Below are 23,173 nucleotides of genomic sequence, written 5' to 3' on the forward strand. Positions count from 1 at the left end.
TCTCCGATGTGAATTCATCTCTTGACTTACCCAGATTGAATTTGAGAGTTTTCTGCAGGGGTTAGTCCAACAAAAATAACTAGTGTCTACATAAGCAATTTTTAGTTCAATAACCAAACTAGACTCCATGTCTAATTTTGATTAAGGAAGGCATTTTAACCTAAGCACCATGCTTAATTTAAAAGCTAATGGAAGTATGTAAGTACTTCGAAACCAAAGCATACTATGGCAAACAAAAGTAGCATGAAAGCATTTTAGAGATTTACTCAAATCACTACACCACAACACCGCTTCACCGTCAGACATCTGACGCTAAAAATTATATTTGGCGATGGATGATCTAACGCTAAAGATAACTTAGAGACCATATGACGCTAAATCCTCATTTAGCGATTTAGTGTCTGTCACTATAGGTATTCATATTTAGCGTTGAACCGTCTGTCGCTAAACATATGTATACCGTCCCTCTGTCTATCGCTAAAAAATAAGTGGGCCCCACCTAGCTCGAGCGCGCCACTTACATTGAGCTCCCACGCCCAGCTTACATCGACCTCGCGTGCATATTTTAGCCGGCCCACGTGTACAGTGAAAAACCTAGCCCCCAAATCCTAAATCCCAAATCCAGTGAAGTCATCCCGCCAGTCGCCCTCTCCCTCTCTCCCCCCACGCACGCCGCCCTCCTCTCCTAAGGCCGGATCCACACCGGGGCGACCTCCTTTCAACTCCCACGACCTGATCTACGCTAGGGTGGCCTCCCTTCAACTTCCTCGGCCAGATCCACACAGTGGGGGCTGCCCTTCTCTCCCCCCGACTAGATCCGCGGCGTGCCCTCCATTGCTGGCAACGGCGCCTCCATCGACTCGTGGTGGGCTGCGGGAGGATCCACGTAGTGGGGGCTGCCCTTCCTCTCCCCTCGGCTAGATCCGCGGTGTACCCTCCATTGCTAGCAGCGGTGCCTACATCGACTTGTGGCGGGCTATGGGAAGTATTGGGGCTGTGTTCCATGAAGGAAGCCCCACATCGCCAGCCCCACCTACCTCCGCCGTTCTCCGCCCTGTCTTCCCCACCGTCCCTTCCCCGAGGCTCGGAATCCCCACCTCCAGCGGCCACGACATCCACTCTGCAAGAAAGGTGAAGGTAGTGGCTGTGTGCTCACAGGATCCTTTGAGTGTTCCTGCAGGTTAGAGGAACATGCCGATCTCTGTTTTGTTCTTCAACTCACAACTTTGGTCCTCTTGGATCTCTATTCTTTTTTGGAGTCCGTCAGTCACCGTTTGGTCTACAGATCTATAGGCCGGCAGCAGGGGTGCAACAGTAGCTCAACTAGATTGACTTTTCCTCTGTGCTTGGCTCATGTGCAACCGCGGCAGCCTAGGTTATTTTCTAATACAAGTTTCGTTGGCTCAAGTTGTGCTTTATCTTATTATTCAATCACTAGATTTTTAACTCCATTCTTGTCTTGATTTTTTATTTAGATAGCTTGGCAAATATGCTTGTGGGATTGCAGTAACTTAATCAAGTATTTATTTGATTGCTCTCTTGAACCACAGCTTGTTTAGTGGTCAACGTTAGCACTTGGTTAATATTTTCATAGTTACTGAAAATTATGTTGCCTCTATTTCTGTGCTTTCACCCAATAAAATCATCATAGGTTGTATGACCCTTGAGGCATACTGACAGTAATAGCAGTTTGCTAGCGTTGGCTTCAGTTTGCCTATGTTTTGCAGTTCCAGTTACCATTTGATTACCTAATAGCCTGAAAAGGAATTTGCATATAATTTCTGTTGTCTGGCTTAGTTTTTATTGCAAGTTTATATCTTAGTGCTATTATTCATTCAGTCACGTATTTTATTTCTGGGACCTAGCAGACCTCAATTGAGATCCTGGTCTCCTATTTCTTCTGTAAGCTTGCCCTAAGAGCAAGAGTGCATCCTGTTATCGGCCTCCTATAATGGCAAACTTCCATAATGATCACTTGTTATATTGCTAGGAAGTAGAAACTTTCGTGCTAAATCTAATTTGTTCTTTTTGCTGGCAGGTGAGATCTATGGGAACGAAAGGGACTTGAGAGGTTTTCTCTTATTTGGTATTCAATTGTATTATATTGCTAAGGAGAGCCTTATTGTGTATAGCAAACATGTGTAAACTTGTATGTCCTAAGCTCCTGCCACACTGGTTTCATTAATTGCCTATAATAAGTGAAGGTTATTGTCTACTCTATGTCATAGCCAATTTTATGTCGACACTTCATGTAGGGCCATGCTATGTTCAATTGGTCACTGGTAAGCCTCTTTGTGATGTGAGCCAGCGAGCCAGCGGGGGAGCACTGGCGAGATTCTGGCAAACTACACGTGGATGAGATGAATCCATTTATCTAGCATAGAGCAGAGGTGCAGAGCACACTGTGCGGGGTGCTGCAGCCTATGACGGGGCAAGCGGTCGGGAAGATGTTGGCAGCAGGCCTAAGCGCGGTGGCTGCATGGAACGAAATGCCGGTGCGCTGCTGCTGCATGCCTAGTGATTATGATTTACAAGAATTTGTATTGGAACTAATGCTAAGGTGACACTAATGACAAAGAATTACTAATTCTAGAAGTAGAAACAATGTCCCCATAATGCTCTGCTAATGATTCTAGACAAATAGCGGTACATCTTTTCATCGAACCATTGAATATGATATATTAGACTTATAATGTTTTATGTGTGACTGTTGCATAATCTCTTCATCTTGGCTACTGCAGTGTGAGTGCTTCTCTGAATCTCTGATTTACTGAGAGCACTATGCACTAGCCTAAATTATTACTTTACCGAATCAAGTAATCTTGTGTCAACTCTATGTACAGTGTGCCATTTTAGTATTTTGAGGTGATCTTGACTTTTAGACTTCTATTCAGTACAGTTACAATGCCTCATGCATTTTGGTTTTAATTCATAAGTCTAATTTAGAGCTCTGGCGTACTCCCTGGAACGGTGATTGTGTACTAGTGCTAGCAGTAGGAGTCTAATACTAATATTTCGGAACATTTGTTTTCAGTTGAGGCCAGTTGTGGTGTAGTGAGTTGACATAATTTTCATTTTTCCTTGATCTGTGATGCATGACCAATGTTCTTAATTAAACCTATCTGTGATAGGCAAAGGAATACAAGAAAAAGGAGTGCAACAAGGCATCTAGACCTCTCAAGGGCACTGTAGGTATGTCCCTAAATTTACATTCATCAAACTGCGTACAAAACTAGTGACAAATTGTAAAAATCTAGTGACTAAATTCAGCATATAGAAATATATTTGGAAGACAAAACTAGTCTCTTGCTTACTGTTTCTAAACAAAGGTGTCTTGACCTTTTTACTGATATTTGTACTGTTTTTAAGCTGAAATGGAGCTTGATTGTCTAGTTAAAGAATAGTAGTATTATTTTCAGATGCCGGGCCTCATTAGCAAGAGAAGTTGTTTAGTTAAATTAAATCGGTTGGGTAATGAAATTTAGAGCACAAGCATCTTCCTTTTTTTTCTCAGAGCACAAGCATCTGATGCTCACATGTATGGGTACAAGACTAGTTAAGCAGCAAGGTGCTAGTGGGGAGCAACTACATCTTGTCCTTGAAGCTCTGAACCTAATCAGGGATTCACGGCAGTGCCCAGCAGTGATGCGGGCCTTGCCGATGAGGCTGTGATGTTGGCCCCGAACTTGAAATTTAGTAGTAACTTTAAGACTTGTTTATACTGTATGGTTCCATTCACCAGAGTTTTGCTGAACCACAAATCCATGACCTTGCATTACTATTTGAATTTTGAACATGAATCTTCACTGCCTCCTTTGTATTGAAGACATGTTTTACTCACTTGTGCAGCATGAAGGATGTTAGCAGCTCAACAGCAGTTGATCACAGTTGACAGCATCAGGTTTGTCAACTCTCTATTCTTCACATTGCAGCAACAACATCAGTTCGACAGTCGCACTGAGCTTTATAGAATGATTTGCATGTGTGCTGACAGTAGCACTAGATCAATAGCAACATGTGTTGTTTTTCTTATTTAGCCTTTGGTTTAATTTCTCTCTTGTTTAATTAATTAGAGCATTTATTAGCTGGCAGATTAGTAAGTTAAATCAATTAGAGCATTTAGTAGTCGGCAGATTAGTAAGTTAAATCCATTATTTCTTTGCTTCCAATGATGTATTATTGTCGAAGTGATATTTATGTACATGTATTTCAGGGAATTAGGCCTTCTCTGTTTTGAGAATAACACTTTATATCTTACGGAGTAATACATAATTTTACTACTATAGAAGTGATGATTTCATCTTGTTCCATACTGATATGCTTGGGGTTGGTTGTTTAATTCCTCATTGGTTGTGATGTACAAGACAAATTGGATGTACAAGACAAATTCATTTGGTGCAACCGAGATCCTGGAGGTGCTCAAGAACTGGCCGGAGAGGAGCATCCAGGTCATCGTCGTCACCGACGATGAGCGCATCCTTGGCCTCGGGGATCTCGGTTGCCAAGGGTATGGGAATTCCCGTTGGCAAGCTCTCCCTCAACTGTAAGCGCTGCTCACAATGCCCCTTCTTCAGTGTTATTGCTCCTAATAAACTTGTACTGCTGGACTGCTGGTAGTAGGAAAGAATTGGAATCGATTTGCAGTGTTCTTTTTTCCTCTTCTCTGAAGATGGAAAATGATTACTCTGCTGCAGTGCCTGCCGATCACGATCGATGTCGGCACCAACAACGAGACCTTGCTCAACGACGAGTTCTACATCGGCCTCCGCTAGAAACATGCCACCGACGAGGTCAGCCACTGATCTGATCTACAGGGCTGTTCTGTTCACCACCTGCAGCTGCACTTGGTGAATTTGTTGTAATCGATCTCTTGTCTGGAATTTGGATTGAGACGTGTTTTCTGTATTGATGGTTCATAAAGGAGTACCCTGAACTTCTCGAAGAGTTCATGACCGCCGTCAAGCAAAACTACGGCGAGAAGGTCCTCACCCAGGTCAGTCTCAGTCATCGGTCGCAGTGGACCAGTCACAGACACTACCATACTTGCTGTTGTTGGTTTTTGCCTTTTTGCCGCCGGCCTTTCTCTGTGTGCCAGCCGACTCCTGAATCTAAAATGCGATGTTCTTGTTGACCTGTGACGTGCAGTTCGAAGACTTCGCGAACCACAACGCTTTTGACCTACTGGAGAAGTACAGGGAGAGCCATCTCATCTTCAACGACGATATCCAGGTAACTTATGCAGCTCTGTGTGTTGACAGCAGCACCATGGTCCATTGGTCCATGGATGCCAAGTTCAGAAATAGGGGGTGCTGCCTGTTTTGTACTCGTCCTTTTCTTTCTATACTGTGCCGATGAATGAACAAAAACGATGCGGGTGTAATTGTTGCAGGGAACAGCCTCCGTGGTCCTGGCAGGCCTCCTGGCAGCGCTCAAGGTGGTTGGCGGGATGCTTGCAGACCACACGTACCTATTCCTCAGTCACTACGTAGAAAACGATTTGTAGCAACGGTTTAATTTTTTTTGTATAGGCGGCTGAAGATTGAGCCGCCCCTACAGTGACGTGCTCGGGTGCCCAGACACCAGCCGCCCCTACAAATGGAACAGCAGGGGCGGCTGGTGATACGAGCTGCCCCTACAAATGGAGTATGATTTTTAGGGGCGGCTCAATCACCAGCCGCCTCTAGAAATGGTATTTGTAGGGGCGGCTGGTGATTGAGCCACCCCTAAAAATGGCCCGTATTTATAGCTTCTATTTGTAGGGGCGGCTCAATCACCAGCCGCCCCTACAAATGACCCATATATAAAAGTGAAGCAGCACCTTCTTCCTCCTCGGGTCATTCACTCCAACCCGTGAAAAAAAGTTGGGGAGGGCTTGGGCACCTCCCAAAAATTGCTCTACTAAGGGGGAAGGTTTTGGTCTCAAATCCTTTGGTGGAGAGGTTGTAGAAGGTAAGAAAATGCTATTCCACACTTTTTTTGAAGTTTTAATGGTTGATTAGTGAATAATTAGAGTTTTGTTTTTCTCTCTCTTCTATGGTGCTTAAGCTATTTATGAGCAAATTAGACCTAACTTTTAAATGTACTAGGGTAAATTAGGGAGGGGAACAAGATCATACCCTTATTTGGTCCATGTTTCTTGATTTTAGTGAACCATTAGTTAGTTTTATGGATGTTTCATGTGCATGTGATCTAGATCTAGAGTTTGGTTTTTTTATTAATTTCGTTTTTGTAAATTTATGTTTGATAAAATTGGACTAGGGTTTATACGAAAGATATTGTGTAAAGTATAATTATTGCTAATTGTTGTCTTTGAAATTGTTTATTGTAATCAATAAATATGTATTTTAATTATTTATGGATAAATGGGCCATTAATTAATTTTCCTCTACCATGGTGTGTTTGTATGCTTCATGTAATTATATTAGATTTATATTCATATATATCTGAGGTATATACAATTATTCTCAAATAATTATTACTTTGATTAATTTTTATATATATCTGAATAAGTAGTCCTTTAATGTTTATTTTGTTGTTGTTGTAAAAGATGGAGTACAGGAACTCTTGGATGTATGGTTCGTTAAGGTTCAAGACAGGTTTCCGTGAAGAGGTGGATAAATTTATTGAAGCCGCAATGAAGCATGCAACAACATTGAAAGAGAATAAGGATACAATTATTTGCTCCTGTAAAGATTGCAAGAACCGTATGGCATGGACAGATGTGACTATCATCAGATCACATTTGATTATACGAGGATTTGTTGAGGACTACACGGTGTGGATTCATCATGGTGAAACGGTTATTGTTAACGACGAGGATGAGGAGGAATACGACGATGAAACCATAGAATCCCTGTCCCAATATTCAGCCGAGCTTGATGCACAAATGGATTTCGAGTTTGGCAATGAACAAGGTGGTGATGCTGGTGGTTGGGATGGTAACGACGAAGGTGGTGCCAATAATGATGGTGGAGCACGTGTCGGAGTTGAAGATGATTTAGATGACATGATTCGAACCCTTGGACCAGAGATTTTACTAAATAGCCCGAAAGGTCTAGAAAATTTGGAAAGAGTGACAAAAGCATCGAAGGAGACTGTGTATGGTGTTGAAAAGGGTTGTCCGACACATTGGACATTGCTACGTTTCGTGCTTGAGCTGCTCATCCTGAAGGCTAAGTACGGCTGGTCAGACTGTAGTTTCAATGATCTATTGCATCTCCTGTCATGGGTGCTGCCACAACCAAACTCAGTTCCCGCCAACACATACCAAGCAAAGAAGATCATAAGTCCATTGACAATGGGGGTTGAAAAAATACATGCATGCCCCAACCACTGTATACTTTTTCGTGGTGAAACGTTCAAGTCATTAGATAAATGTCCCCGGTGTGGGGCCAGCCGGTACAAGAACAATGACCTTTACGGTGGGGACGAACCATCCACGGGGAAAAAGAGGAATAAGAAGGGTACAAAAAAGGTGGTACAAGAATCTCATCCCCCAGAGGACACTCCATTAGGCAACGATGCAAAGCAGAGAAGAATTCCTGCCCTGATAATGTGGTACCTGCCAGTGACCGACCGCTTGAGATGTATGTTCCTAAACCCTAAAGAAGCCGCACTCATGACATGGTGGGATGATGAGCGCAAGGTGGATGATGATAAGATTGCACACCCGGCTGATTGTAGTCAGTGGCAAAGGTTTGATGAGAAGCACAAAGAATTCAGCGATGACCCAAGGAATGTACGGTTTGGCCTGAGCACCGATGGAATGAATCCCTTCAATGAGAGGATGAGCAACCACAGCACATGGCCAGTGATCTTGACCATGTACAACATCCCAACATGGTTGTGTCAGAAGAGAAAGTACCTTCTCCTTACTATTCTTATTTCTGGCCCTAAACAACCAGGTATTGATATAGACGTGTTCCTCGAGCCCTTGATGCAAGAAATGGAGAGACTATGGAGGCATGGGGAGCAGATGTACGATGCGTTCCGAAAGGAGGACTTCATATGTAGAGCAATAATATTTGTTACTACCAATGATTACCCCACGTTGTTTGCTTTATCTGGACAGATCAAAGGGAAGACGGGATGCTTGGTTTGCTTGGATGGTACTACATGGGTGTACCTGGATGCATCCAAGAAGATAGTTTACCTAAGGAACCGACACTTCTTAAAGACAAGTCACAAGTACCGCAGCAAATTGTTCTTTAGATTTTATGACAACGCCCTGGAGATTGAACCCCCTCCGGAGAGACGTCATAACGGAGAACATGTGTACAGAATGGTGAAAAATATACGCGTCGTCTATGGAAAGAAGAATCCAGATGGGACGAACAGAGATAGAAGCACACCTCCTATCGAAGGCGTACCTTTCAAGAAACAATCGATCTTCTTTCAGTATCTGCCTTATTGGCCAGACTTGGAGGTCCCCCATGCCATTGATGCTATGCACGTACAAAAGAATGTCTTTGAGAGTCTCATTGCTACCTTGATGGACACAGGCAAGTCAAAGGATGGTCTGAAAGCACGGAAAGACATGGTGCAGCTAAACATGATGCCACAGCTTCACCCGGTACCTGAGGCTAATGGAAAATACACTCTGCCCGCGGCGTGCTTCAACCTAACACCAGACGAGAAGAGAGCTATATGCACTTTCCTGAGGGGGATCAAAGTCCCGACTGGGTTTTCAGCAAATGTGAAGAAGCTAGTGTCGATGAAGGACTTGTCAATAACACACTGCAAGGCTCACGATTGCCATGTGATGCTGACAGTGTTTCTACCTATTGCAATCAGGGCTATAAAGCCAGAGTTCTTGAAAATGGCCATCACCCGCATGTGCTACTTCTTTTTGAAGATCTCATAGAAGACAATTGGCAAGGAAGAGCTGAGTGACCTACATGAATTTGTGGTGAAGACACAAAACCAACTGGAGATGTGTTTACCTCCTACTTTTTTTGATATAATGCCACATCTCATGATTCACATGGTTCATTAGATACAGGCGCTTGGCCTTTGCTACTTGCATGAAATGTGGTCCTATGAGCGGTTCATGTCGGTTTTAAGTCGATACGTGCATAATCGAGCATACCTAGAGGGCTACATGATAGAGGGTTACATTACTGAAGAAGTCGTCGAGTGCTGTCAAGAGTACCTAAAAGTACAGAAAGGGATTGGTAAACCCGATTCTCGTCACAAGGGTAGGCTGGCTGGGAAGGGCACCAGTGGTAGAAAAGTGTTCATCGACCATGATTACAAAGAGGTGAGTCGGGCGCATTACAGTGTCTTGCAGAGTACACAATTGATGCAACCGTATATTGATGAACACTTGGCTATCATTATGGCAGAGAGAAATGGCCGTTCGGATGATTGGGTCATGAAACAGCACAAGCAACGACTATATAAGGATTGTATATCTTGATGAGATGAACAAACTTGGTATTCAAAACTTTTCAATTTGAGATAACCTAGGGTTCCGAAAACTAGTTTGTAGGCGTCGAAATTTAAAAATCACAAATTTGAACCGTCCAAACTTTCTCAAATGGAAAGTTGACCAAAACAACAATTGTAGATCTTGCTGAGATGATCAAACTTGGTATTCAAAACTTTTCAATTTGAAGTTATTTAGAGTTCATAATACTAGAGTCAAAGTGTTGTTTTTTCATTTGACCAAATTTGACTTGGTCAAACTTGCTCAAATGAGACACTAAATGACCTCAGATGAAAAAACTCTGAATAACAAGGTTGTTCATCTCATCAAGATCTACAATCCTTACATAGCTTATTTTCCCATTTGAGAAAGTTTTATCAAACACTAGTCACAAATTCTTGAATCTCATATAGACTGTCTGAAACTATGTCACACACTTGTGAAATTTGATCTACATTTTATTCAAACTTTCTCAAATGAAAAAATGGACTATATAAGGATTGTATATATTGATGAGATGAACAAACTTGGTATTCAAAACTTTTCAATTTGAGATAACCTAGGGTTCTGAAAACTAGTTTGTAGGCGTCGAAATTTAAAAATCACAAATTTGAACCGTCCAAACTTTCTCAAATGGAAAGTTGACCAAAACAACAATTGTAGATCTTGCTGAGATGATCAAACTTGGTATTCAAAACTTTTCAATTTGAAGTTATTTGGAGTTCATAATACTAGAGTCAAAGTGTTGTTTTTTCATTTGACCAAATTTGACTTAGTCAAACTTGCTCAAATGAGACACTAAATGACCTTAGATGAAAAAACTCTGAATAACAAGGTTGTTCATCTCATCAAGTTCTACAATCCTTACATAGTCCATTTTTTCATTTGAGAAAGTTTGGACAAAATGTAGAATTTATAATTGTGTTTTTATGATATAAAAAATATAGAATTTATAATTTAAAAAAAAATATTTGTAGGGGCGGTTGGATCAGGAACCGCCCCTAAAAATGTATTTGTAGGGGCGGCTGAATCAGGAACCGCCCCTACAAATGATACCTAGTATAAATTGGAGGGTAGCGCACGGGAGTCATCGTCTGGGCGGTCTTCTTCCTCCGACGTCGTCAGGCTGCCTAGGGTTTCCACCGCTGCCCACGCTGCCGGCCCCGCCGCCGGTCCCGCGCCCGCCCACACCAGCCCTCGGCGCTCGGTGTCCCGCCCCCAGCCCCTGGCGCCCGCCCCCGCGCGCCGACGACGCAGGCTCCCGGCGCCCCACGCCCGGCCCCCGACGTCCTGCCCCCGCACGCCGACGACGCAGGCTCTCGGCGCCCCGCGCCCGGCCCCCGACGTCCTGCCCCCGCACGCCGACGACGCAGGCTCTCGGCGCCCCGTGCCCGGCCCCCGCACGCCGATGACGCCGGCTCCGGCGCCCGCCTCCACGCGCCGATCGAGATTGAAAAGCACGCATCGGGGCACCGGGTACGATTGCTTCTTGCTACCTCATCATGTTCCGGTAATTTTATATAGGATTTGAACCAAAGTTATGTGGAATCAGGGGCAGATCCAAGGGGGGCTGCCGAAGCTATAGCCCCCAGTGAGCCTAATTTTTCATTAGACCATGGTTACTTAGCCTTAAATAATTATTAATCTCTAACTCTATCCCTAAATCTTTATTATGTAGTCATCATTTGTCTCATTCTGCATCTGTCAGTGTGGAATCACTAGGGGAAAAAAACCTTAATCCTGAAATCACGCTTAAAAAGTGTCACATATCACTAAATTTAGGACATCTGATTCCTTAATTTATTCAACATGCTCTTTGTGCTTATATAAATCTTTTCTCTCTCTAGAGTTATTGCTGTCGCATCAAAATTATTTGTTCAATAAGTGCATGATGACCTATCTGAAGAATGTAATTACAAGGCCAATGACTTGTCTGAAGAATGTTATTAATAGGGAGTACGTATTTGAACCAAATCACAAGTAAAAAACCCTTAGTGTTGAAATCATGCTTTCATGTTACTAAATTTTGTACATCTGATTCCTTAATTTCAAAATGCTTCCTCTGCTTATATAAATATTTTTTTCTTGTTGCAAAATGTCAAAAGTATTTGAAAACTATTCTTATTGTAAAGTTTCATTCATTGTTACTTAATGTTACATTAAGAGGCCATTTGGATCCAAGCTTCTAATTATTAGTGGCTTAGCAGCTAAAAGTAGCACTAGTGGAGCTCATAGCTCAGAATGAACTACCCAATTAAAAAAGCTATTGACTGTTCCCCAAGCTAAATACTACTAGTAGTAACTGTAAAGGCATCCCAATAACTGTCGAAATAGTCAACCTTTTTTCCCAACATGAAATAGAGAATAAAAAAAGCATCACTCCCAATAAACTCCTCTAGCGCTCTCTCTCTGTCCAACTTACTTTTATATTCGTGAAAACCATGAAGCTGTTTGATCTTGCATGATCTGTTCTTAGTAATTTTGCCTGCTAGATGTCATTCTGAAGTAGGCTGGCTTGTTCTTGAGGTTGCCATACATCTGTTGAGCATTTCCTCCATTTTGTGCCAGTTGTTAACTCTTTATGCTGTACATCATGGTTATTGTTGTGCTAGAAATTTTTGCCGCTGTGTATGCTAGATATGTATCTATTAAAGGTTTCTCTTCCGCAATACACAAAACTAAACCATGATATTATTAGGACATTTGCTACTGACATCTAGCTAGGAACTGTTTTTTTTTTCAAAGAACTGCTTATCGCTGTTATGGCAACATTGATTGTTTTATTGCTTGGGATGTTGCATGCCAACATTTTTAGTTACCTAAACTGCAGCTATCCACTATCTTAAAATGTCTGTTGTTCAATGAAAGTTGAATCTATCCTTGTAACTATGAGCTAGCCGCTGCTATTGGCTCATTTCTGCTGGTGGTACCTAGTAGTTGATGGTCTGAATGATCATTTGGTGTTTAGGTCACCATTCAACAACCATGTTTTTCCTTTTTCTTTCCTAAGCTTTCTAAGTTCCCCCTGAAGATTGAGCCCCCACCCTTTAAACTATTGCTTCATCAGTTTAAATGACCTGTCTTTAAGAGTACTGAAATGCATAAAAGAACATTTGATTTGTGTGCTTAAAAAATTCCTGCTGGTATAGTTTTGGTTAGAAAAATGTTTTCATGCTTTAAATGACCTTTTATGTGAACCTAGATAATATAAAAGTTGTAGATAATTTAAGTATCTTTGTTGTCCTAAAAATTTCATGATTTTATCCTATCTTTGCTGCTGCTGCTACTACTACTACTACTACTCCTCCTCCTCCTCCTCCTCCTCCTCCTACTCCTCTTACTCCTCCTACTCCTCCTCCTCTTACTACTACCACTCCTTCTCTATTTTTTTTTGCTTATGCTGGTGTGTAGTGGCTGTTGCTACTACTACTACTACTTAACTACTACTACTCCTACCACTACTCCTACTAGTACTCCTCCTGCTCCTACTCCTCCTCCTCCTTCTACTCCTCCTCCTCTTACTACTCCTCCCTCTACTTGCTACTCCTACTGCTGCTCTTCTTTCATTGATGCTCCTACTACTACTCCTAAGTGGTTGCTTCTCTTACTCTACTACTACCACTCTACTGTTACACTTACTCTACTCTACTACTTTCTACTTACTACTACTACTTGCTACTCCTAAGTGGCTGCTGCTCTTACTCTACTACTACCACTCCTTCTCTGTTTTTTTTGCTTATATACTGCTGGTGTGTAGTGGCTGCTGCTGCTACTACTACTACTACTACTACTACTACTCCTCCTCCTCCTCCTACTCCTCTTACTCCTCCTACTCCTCCTCCTCTTACTACTACCACTCCTTCTCTATTTTTTTGCTTATGCTGGTGTGTAGTGGCTGTTGCTACTACTACTACTTAACTACTACTACTCCTACCACTACTCCTACTAGTACTCCTCCTGCTCCTACTCCTACTCCTCCTTCTACTCCTCCTCCTCTTACTACTCCTCCCTCTACTTGCTACTCCTACTGCTGCTCTTCTTTCATTGATGCTCCTACTACTACTCCTAAGTGGCTGCTTCTCTTACTCTACTACTACCACTCTACTGCTACACTTACTCTACTCTACTACTTTCTACTTACTACTACTACTTGCTACTCCTAAGTGGCTGCTGCTCTTACTCTACTACTACCACTCCTCTATTTTTTTGCTTATATACTGCTGGTGTATAGTGGCTGCTGCTGCTGCTACTGCTACTACTACTCCTACTACTAATCCTCTTACTACTCCTACTACTACTCCTCTTACTACTCCTACTACTCCTCTTACTACTTGCTACTCCTAAGTGGCTGCTGCTCTTACTCTACTACTACCACTCTACTGCTATACTTACTCTACTCTACTACTTTCTACTTACTACTACTACTTGCTACTTCTAGCTACTAACTGTTGGCTGCTGTTGCTTTTTTTGCCAAATCTCCTAGGACTCGCCCAGGACTTGTTGTCCTGTATTTTTCCATCAGCTGCTGCACTATGTTTGTTAAGCAACAGTTGTTTTTTTTTTGCCAAATCTCCCCTCTCCTCTCCTCTCCTTTGTTTTGCCGATGATGAAATTGTCCAAGTCCATACATTATATGGAATATGAGCTGATGATCAAGAACTTGTGAGGAACTTGGCATCATTAGCAGCCGCCCCTACATTACCTTCTCCTCTCTTCTCTGTTATGATGCCTTGATGCTCCAAGTTCAAGATCAGATGATGATTGACATGTTTCTGAGGCCTCTACCACTGCTACTTCTCGTTTTTTATATTGTTGTTTTATAGGACTACTTTGGTTTATAGACCTTTTTGATTTCTTATACCTTCTCGCGTACCTAAAGCACACTTTCTTGCATCTTTTAGAACAAAGCGCGAAATAATGTCGCGGACAATAGACCATGCAGCTCGATGCCCCGAGCATGATGAGCAGCCAACCCTTGAGGAGCAAGCACTAGAGGACCAGCTTACTCAGGAACAGTTCGATAACGAGGTAGAAAAAGATCTAGAAGTGATGCTTACTTAGGAGGAGTGTGACGAGGAGGAAGGCCCTGAAGGAGAGGCTGCTGAAGGCGAAGAAGAAGAGGATGATGAGTCAGAAGAGGGATATGAAAGTCCCGAGGATCCTTTCCCACCTGAAGCAAGAAGGAGGCCAACGGAGGAAGATTTGGACAAGGATTTTGACCCGAATGAGGAGGTAGGGAAGAAGCCTTAGCTTGTAAATTTTGCTAAAGCTTTGGCTGTGTTACCTCTGCTAACACTTTGACCTGTCCTATATACAGGTCCCTCCTGAAACTCAGAAAAGACGACATCGACGTCCGCGACATCTCGCTGGACAAGACGGAGTAGAGGAAAGGAGAGCAGAGGCAACAACCACAGAGACGGATCACTATGCCTCTGCTCCACAAACTCAAGACACAACCACGACTACCAAGCCTAAGAGGAAACGAGGGGATAGAAAAGGAAATCTATATCTAGATAAGGCTTGCTATGTGATAACGGAGGTTGGGCCAGCAGGGGAGATCCTTGAGCCGAAGGAATTAAGAGGACGATTCTGTAATGCGATCGGGGCCCTAGTAAGAGATAAATTGAACCCAGCAATCCCTAACTGGAAAGAGGTACCAGAGAACATAAAGAATGCACTATGGGATAGGCAGCTGAAGGTCAATTTTAGATTTCCGGAGGATAAGCACGAATTGGTAAAAAAAATGCTATCAGGATGATGGGAGAGTCATTGCGACATTGGAGGTCGGAGCTTAACACGAAGTATATCCAAAAGGGGTTAACTCCCTTCAACGAGTTCGGCAAAATAACTCCAAGTCAATGGGAGGAGCTCGTGGCTCAGAAGACTTCAGCGGAGGCATTGGAGCTCAGTGCTCGTAACACCGAGCTAGCGAAGAGGAACAAACACCACCATCATCTAGGCCCCGGTGGCTACTATGCCAAGGAAGAGCAGTTTAGAAAGATGGATGAAGAGGCCGCAGCTGCTGGGAATATCGATGTGACGAAGTTGAAGGTACACTCAAGGAACTGGATATATGCGAGGAGTACAGAACCATCCGACAGTAATCTTAAGTTTGATAAGCCGGAGACCCAAGAGGCGGTATCAAGGATACTGAAATATGCTGAAGACAAAGAGAAGGGCTCATTCAATCCTTCCAGAGAGAGGGACGAGCTTAGCCTTGGCTTGGGAAACAAGGAGCACACAGGCCGCACCAGGGGGCTAGGGAAAAGGATGACTTGGAAGCAAGGATTCGAAGAGGACAGACACATGTACAAGAAACATGGCCGAGACCGGGAGACTAGTCTTGAGCTCCAAGTGAAGGCTCTAGTTGCGAAGGCACTGGAGGAGCAAGGAATGTCTATGGAGCCACGTATATTAGTGACGCCACCGGGAGAACTGGCATTAGTTGGCAGCCCTCCGAAAGTTCCTAGCAGCCAAGGTTCCACTGCAGCCACAACCTCAGTCGATCTCATACGGGAACCTACTAGTTGCACCTTGGTGTTTCTCAGTGGCCGGCAGAACACTGTGATGGAGGTGGCAACGGGTGTTGCACATCCTCCCGGTGGCTTACACCACAATAATAACATACCACCAGACTACACTAGGGTCGAGGTGCATACAGTGAAGCCCGAGTTCATGCAGTGGAGGATAGACTACGCAACTCCTGAGGGGCTGGTGTTACTCGGAGACGTTATGGGGCAGTTCATCCTCTGGCACAAACGGGACATTATATTGACTGCTTCTTCGCCGCCTCCCCCTCTCCCAAGTTTGGAGCGAGTTGTTGAGGCCGGGGAGATATTTTCACCGTCTCGTGACCCCACATTCCTGAGATGCCACATTCTTCCCCGCCTCCTATCGAGCATGTGCCTGATGAGATGCCACAACCTTCTCTAGCTCGTACCGGGCAAGTGCATCATGAGATGCCACAGTCTTCTCAACAAGCACAACCGATACATGAACAACGAGTGCCTCCTGAAGAAGGTGATGCACAAGAAGATGAGGACGTGCCTGAATGGGAACTCCGAAAGAAGATTCCAATCCACATAAGGCCAGTTTATGTTCTGATCAAAGACGTCTCGTCGGTGTCCAAGTGGTATTCCCATGATCAGTTCAAGCCTGAAAACCAAGTTAAAAAAGTCCCATCACGGGGTTCTGAGGAGGCCGTCAGTAGCAAACTTCACCAAATTGCAAAGCAGTATCCAAATGTTGATGCCATCGAATGGTCAAAGGATTGCCCGAAAAAATATGAAAGAGGCAAGCCCTTCCTACCAAACCGGGACATCCAGCGCCTACCACTTGGAATGAGAAGGTTCCATGATTGGTACTTGCATGTTCTCCCAACGAGCATAGATATCATACAAGCATGCTTTCCCACCGGCACATTTGGAAGCCCAGCCGGGAAAATTATCTTTGACTTTAATGACATGCACACATGCTTTCACCTGGGAGAAATGGAGATGAATCTAATTCGCACGTGGTGCCTGTAAGTCCTTGTCCTTCCGATATGATATGAATGTAATCTTTGAATTTTGTTGTAACTAACCCACGCCGTGATTTGTAGAATGCAAGTGCACATTGTCAAACAAATGCTAAGTGTGAAAGCCGGGTATGTAGACCCTCAAGCTATAGCCCAAACAAATTTTAATTACCCTAAACGGTGGACACTGGATGCCAAAGAGCTAGCAGCTGCAAAGACTCTTCGGGAGAAAGAGCGCATCCGTAGTGCGAAGCTAAGGGAAGAGTCCCTTAAGGTTGCGGCATACATTGCTCTGGCTTTCAAAAATCTCCAACAACACTCTACTATATGGCTACCATACAACTTCGAGTAAGTTCAACTATAACTTAAAGCTATGTTCGATATATTTTATTCGATGTAAAAGAGTTTATCTAGTTCTATGATTAAATCCATGCAGCAACCACTGGATTTGTATAGCCGTCGATGTCGGGAAGAGCATGGCATGGGTCTTTGATTCAATAGATAAGGACTCGGCGACATACAAAGACTTCATATCGATTCTCAAGACGTATACATATCGACAATCCTCATTAGCTTATATGTCTGTATACATACTTGTAATGTCACTTATGCATACTAACAAGTTGTATTTGCTAAAATAATTCGAACAGGGCATTTAGGTTCTATGTCTCTCATCATCACGGAAGGCATGATCCAGCGAGGAAAGAAAAGCTGGCTATAAAAACACTATGTGCGGTAAGTGTAACTTACTTCTTCAGTACTCCGTTACATGGCTGTCAAAAGCATTACCTAATATTTTCATATGCAAAACACACAGTGCCCCAAGCAGAGGCCTGGGAGTGTACATTGTGGATACTATATATGTTCTATGATGAGTAACACCGGTGCCTACAGGAGACACCCCTTAAGGGTAAGTTTGAACCTCTTCACCCGTAGTATAAAAACTTCATAAATGGTATGAAATACTAAACTGAAACTTGTTTTCTTGTAGTGGAGAGAAGAGAAAGGAATGAAAAGAGACCCATACAAGGATGACCAACTCTTAGAGCTCGTCGGCGACCTTTGCAACTTCATATTGGACGAGATTGTACACGTCAGAGGCGCCTACCATGATCGAGAGTCTGACTTAGGTACAAATCCTCAGTACCAACACCTTCGTGAGACTGAAAGGCTAGCTCTAGGACGTTGATAACAATGTGTATGAAATTTGTATATTTAATGATGGATTGTATATATATATCATTACGAATTGGACTTGTAATTGTACTTTATATAATACTATTGTGCTTGTATTCGCGTTCGGAACGTTGGTCGCGTGGCGTTCGGCAACGCGAACGCGGTTCGGAATGTTGGTCGCGGGGCGTTCGGCAACGCGGATGCTGGATGGAATACGCAGAAACAAACAGTTCTGGTCGAATTTGAATTGTAAATTTGAATTTTTTTTTGCGGGAAAACGTACTGTAGGGGCGGTTCTAGATTGAACCGCCTCTACAAACAGGTATTATAGAGGCGGCTGGCACTACAGCCGCCCCTACAAATAGATTTGTAGGGGCGGTTGGTTCTTGAGCCGCCCCTACAAATAGATTTGTAGGGGCGGTTCGTAATACCAGCCGCCCCTACAAATCTATTTGTAGGGGCGGCTCAATCACCAACCGCCCCTATAAATCGATTTGTAGGGGCGGCCTGGGAACCGCCCCTACAAATGCATGATTTGTAGAGACGGTTCGGTAGGGGCGGCTGGCCAAACCGTCCCTACAAAGGGTTACCAGCCACCCCTAAAAATGCTTTTTGTAGTAGTGAGTGTCAGCAAGGTCGGTTGCGATTATATGGTTTGATCTACATTATATGCTGCAGCAGTGTTAATTACCTTACCTCTTCTTTCTCAAAGTTTTGGATCACGCACGGGCTGCTTTTCTTGGTGAAATTAACATGCTTTTGTTGTCTGCTTGAAGGCCGGGACTGGCATTACCGAGCTCATTGCTCTCGAGATGTCAAAACAGACTGGGTCTCCGATCGAGGAGTGCCGCCCGAAGATCTGGCTGATGGACTCCAAGGGCCTAATCGTGGCGTCGTAGATAGACTCGCTGCAGGCATTCAAGAAGCCGTGGGCGCATGAGCACGAGCCCGTGGCGACACTGCTGGAGGCAGTGCAGTCGCTGAAGCCGACGATGCTGATCGGCACCTCAGGCAAGGGCGGCACCTTCACCCAGGACATGGTGGAAGCCATGGGTGCCCTGAACGAGAAGCCCGTGATCTTCGCGCTGTCGAACCTGACGTCGCACTCGAAATGCACGGCGGAGCAGGCCTACACGTGGACGCAGGGCCACGCGGTGTTCACGAGCGGCAGCCCGTTCCCGACGGTGGAGCTAGACGGGAAGACGCTGGTGCCAGGCCAGTCCAACAATGCCTACATCTTCCTCGGGTTCGGCCTCGGCGTCATCATTTCGGGCGCCATCCGCGTCTGTGACGACATGCTGCTAGCCGCCTCCGAGGCGCTGGCAAAGCAGGTGATGGAGGAGCACTTCGCCAAGGGCCTCATCTTCCAGCCCTTCACCAACATCCGTGCCATCTCAGCCCGCATCGCCGCCAAGGTGGCCACCAAGGCCTACGAGCTCGGCCTTGCCAAGTATGCGGAGAGCTGCATGTACACCCCCACCTACCGCAGCTACCGGTAAGGATTAGGACCATGGCTGGGGGCTACGGCCGACGCAAAGGAAAGGAAACAGGTGAATTATTATTACAGACAGACTACAAAGTGATGAGTGAATAAAAAGTTGAGCTGATGATTGTTGCAGCTAGAGGAGTGAGTTTCGTTGATTTCTACTGTATTTCATCTTGTTCCATACTGATGTACAAGACAAATTCATTTGGTGCTTGACTTTGATGGATGTGATGTACAAGACAAATTGGATGTTATATGTATTGAGCTGCATGTGATATGTGTTTGTGTATCTTCATGTGACATATGGACACTATATGAGCATTGAATATTGTTTTAATATGTGCTAAAAAATGTTTTTTTCTATAATAAATTGTTCTGTTGAACAGTCTGTCGCTGTAAATATATGGAGTGTTGGATGATCTGACGGTGAATGCATGGTAACAGATTATTTGTCACTAAAGAGTGGCAACAGACTATCTGTCGCTGTAAATATTCACTGCAACAGACTATCTGTCGCTAAAAGTATCATCTGACGCTAAAGATTTTTAGCGACAGGACTTACAGCGTCTGCGCAAGTCTATCGCTGTAACTTTTTAGCGTCAGTTCGTCTGTCGCTGTAGCCGCGTTTAGCGTTAGATTATCCATCGCTAATCTTGGTGTTGTGGTGTAGTGAATAGAGATGAAAGAGCACGATCATTATGAGTGATTTATTATTTTTTAATAAAGATGCAAGCAACATGGATGTATGCAAGGAACTAAACATGTTGTGGATTTGATATGAGAAAACTTAGACTAAGCAGAAGTGTATGCATGGATTATTCAAAGTAATCATGCAATGGAATGCAAAAATTAAAAGATAACTACTCATTAAGTTTAAAGTCCATGAGCAAGACTATTCACCTTTCTTGATCATACTTACCATGACTCACATGATAGAATTTATGAGTAGTGCAACATCTGTATTTGTCACTTGAGATGTGATTTAAATTCTTGTGACATCTACCTTTTCTCCAATCTACACATGGTTAGAATTATATATATATATATATATATATATATATATATATATATATATATATATATATGTGTGTGTGTGTGTGTGTGTGTGTGTGTGTGTGTGTGTGTGTGTGTGTGTGTGTCTATACAAACCTATGAGATGGCAGGGTTCCAATGTTGAAGTATCTTGAATGTTCAGGCACCCTGGGGTCCTTCAATGTTTCTTCTATTCTTGTAGAAGCTTGCTAGAAGGTCAAAACGACGTCTGCTGTCATGTCTTATTTCAAAATTCAACAGAACAGGGGTAATCCTACTAAACCTAGTGGTATGTTAATGATCTAAATCTTTACACCAATTGTTTCCCGGCAACGGTGCCAAAAATGCTTGTTGGTATTTATTAATATAAATAGAATATAAAGGATTCCGTAAGTGCACAGAATACCATTGTAGCATTTTGCTAGGAGTATTCCACGTATCGTTATTTATACTTTTACCATAGGAAAAGAATGGAGTAAAGATTATTGAATAACAAAAAGGTAATTACTAATCAATATACCTGCATAGCTAGAGTAGGGGTTAATGTAATATAGGAATTTATGTATAATAACACTCAGGGGATTGGTCATTAAAGATAAATAACTAGTTAACTTGGCAGAACAATGGGTGAGGTAGATTCCTATAATGTTCTTATTACATGATCAAAGTATACCTAACTATAACTAAGACTAGCTCTACTCTTGTGTACTTTGGGACGTTGCTAGACGGTAGAGCTCCGCAATTGATAACTCTACTGACGCGACTATGGTCCTACAATTTAAGAATCCATTTCACATGGGGTGGACTACAGAGGATAGACGGGGTTGTCACGTCCCGCTGCTACCACACGGCTAGGGAACAGGGTGCACTCACATGTAGAGCATCGTATAAGCACCATGTTTACACGAGGCTCGACTACTTAGCCCAACCGGTAAACTAGCAGGCTAAGCGCTCTATTAACCCGTACACAAAAGTAATGTTAACCTTTAACTAAGCGAGATATATATTCAAAGTAAGCATAGCCATGTAGATAGGAATATAATAAATTAATAATAAGTCTTACAAGATGTAGAAGTGAAGATACAAGGATTTACCAAACCTCCTAGACTAGATCTGAAACTTGAGCATGAGCCCAACTCGACCCTCACTCCCGAGCTACTAATCTACTACATTGGAAAGTTCTAGACCTAATCCTCATGGTGTGTGTTGATCTAAATGAGAGATATGAATTAGGATTTCAGGATGTCTTTAGGGAGGGGGTAGGGGCTGCTATATATAGGGGGAACAATCAATTCTGAGACATCGGATCAAACCGACTTAAAACAACAGTGTAGATTTGATCTTTAAGGCGGTGGAGAACCGATGTAGCGATGAGGGGCTGATTGGTGGGGCCAGTAGGCCGGCCAACCTACAGGTGGGGCCGGCTAGCCCCCCTATTAGCCTCTTGGCTCGATCTTCGGTGGAGAATCTTGTAGAGTGTTCTGGAGTCTTCCTAAGTCTGTTTCATCGCAAATAAATGTGATTTAATCTGACGATTAGGTCCACCTTGATGGTTTTCTAAATAAATCCTCCTGCAAACACAGATTCACCCAAACTTGTGGAATTGATTAGTTTAAACCCCTGGACCTATGTTTGGTGATAGAATTAAGTATATATGCAGGATATGTTGATAGTTTATGATTGATATTAAGGACCATCAACACTCCTCAACGTCCCATCCCATAAACCAGAGGCAGAACCATGTCACTCCACCTTGTCTACCAACCAAATGTTACCTAAGTCTCATTCTTTGTAACTACCACCAGATAGGATGTAGTAAAATTGTTGAAAGCATAAAAGGACTTCAATATTGTAAGGATCATGCAAATGGGGCTGTTATGGTCTGGGTTACTGTTTTTCTTCCCTGTGCCCATCCTCGCGCTCACGGTCATCCTTGCCCTCCTCCTCCTTGACCCCGCCCTCCTCCTCGTCCTCAACCCCACCCACACCGTTGCCCACCACCCTGTTGCGGCGCGGTAGGGTCTCGCTGAAGCCCCGTCGACGCGGTGATTAGACCCTACCGTGCCCGCGGCGACCTCCTCCTTCCCCTCCCCCAACTCTCGCCGCCTCCATCGAGCACAGCCGCGACACCCCCGTCCCGACTTGGCCCGACCGCCTCCACCGCCGCCAGGACCCTAACACCGCCCTCCTGTTGTAACACCCTAAAAATGGACCTAGTTTAAAAATCACTAAAAATTGAACTTTTTAAATATTGCATAAGATATAGCATATATAACCAACCTAAATATTTTTTACAAATAAATTAACATAGGAACATAAGAATTCATGTGTGAAACTTTGTGTGTGAATGATTGCTTGACTTGTTGAACTAACCGTGGTACATTTTTGTACACTCATGCATTCAAATTAGAATTTAAAATCATTTGAACATATGCATATTTGAGCTAGGAAAAAGAAAATGGAAATGGATAAAGCCACTTGGGCTCAATCTCTCCCCTCTCTCCCTCTCGGCCCACCGCAGCAGCCCAACCCTTTC

The 23,173-nt window shown here is 43.5% G+C and overlaps 1 protein-coding gene and 2 long non-coding RNA genes across 5 annotated transcripts; all 3 read left to right on the forward strand.

Annotated features, from left to right (window-relative positions):
• The first annotated feature begins 642 nt into the window (after positions 1 to 642).
• Positions 643 to 3,901, forward strand: LOC136541855 (uncharacterized). 3 transcript variants are annotated; one of them, XR_010780516.1, is made up of 4 exons: positions 643 to 1,180; positions 1,286 to 1,375; positions 2,039 to 2,560; positions 3,850 to 3,901. It is a non-coding gene; the product is annotated as an uncharacterized lncRNA (long non-coding RNA). The 3 variants fall into 3 exon arrangements; XR_010780517.1 differs by lacking the exon at positions 3,850 to 3,901 and having other exon boundaries at positions 2,039 to 2,149; positions 2,256 to 3,121; XR_010780515.1 differs by lacking the exon at positions 3,850 to 3,901 and having other exon boundaries at positions 2,039 to 3,121.
• Positions 3,902 to 4,345: 444 nt separating this feature from the next.
• LOC136541854 (uncharacterized) lies at positions 4,346 to 5,479 on the forward strand. The gene is made up of 5 exons (XR_010780514.1): positions 4,346 to 4,543; positions 4,695 to 4,790; positions 4,922 to 4,993; positions 5,146 to 5,229; positions 5,390 to 5,479. It is a non-coding gene; the product is annotated as an uncharacterized lncRNA (long non-coding RNA).
• A 13,415-nt stretch (positions 5,480 to 18,894) lies between these two features.
• On the forward strand, positions 18,895 to 19,867 carry LOC136541853 (NADP-dependent malic enzyme, chloroplastic-like). Its single transcript, XM_066534013.1, has one exon. The coding sequence runs from the start codon at positions 19,112 to 19,114 to the stop codon at positions 19,616 to 19,618; it is 507 nt and encodes a 168-aa protein (XP_066390110.1). The 5' UTR covers positions 18,895 to 19,111; the 3' UTR covers positions 19,619 to 19,867.
• The last annotated feature ends 3,306 nt before the right edge of the window (positions 19,868 to 23,173 follow it).

Source organism: Miscanthus floridulus, chromosome 3 (assembly GCF_019320115.1).
Source record: "Miscanthus floridulus cultivar M001 chromosome 3, ASM1932011v1, whole genome shotgun sequence".
NCBI lineage: Eukaryota > Viridiplantae > Streptophyta > Magnoliopsida > Poales > Poaceae > Miscanthus > Miscanthus floridulus.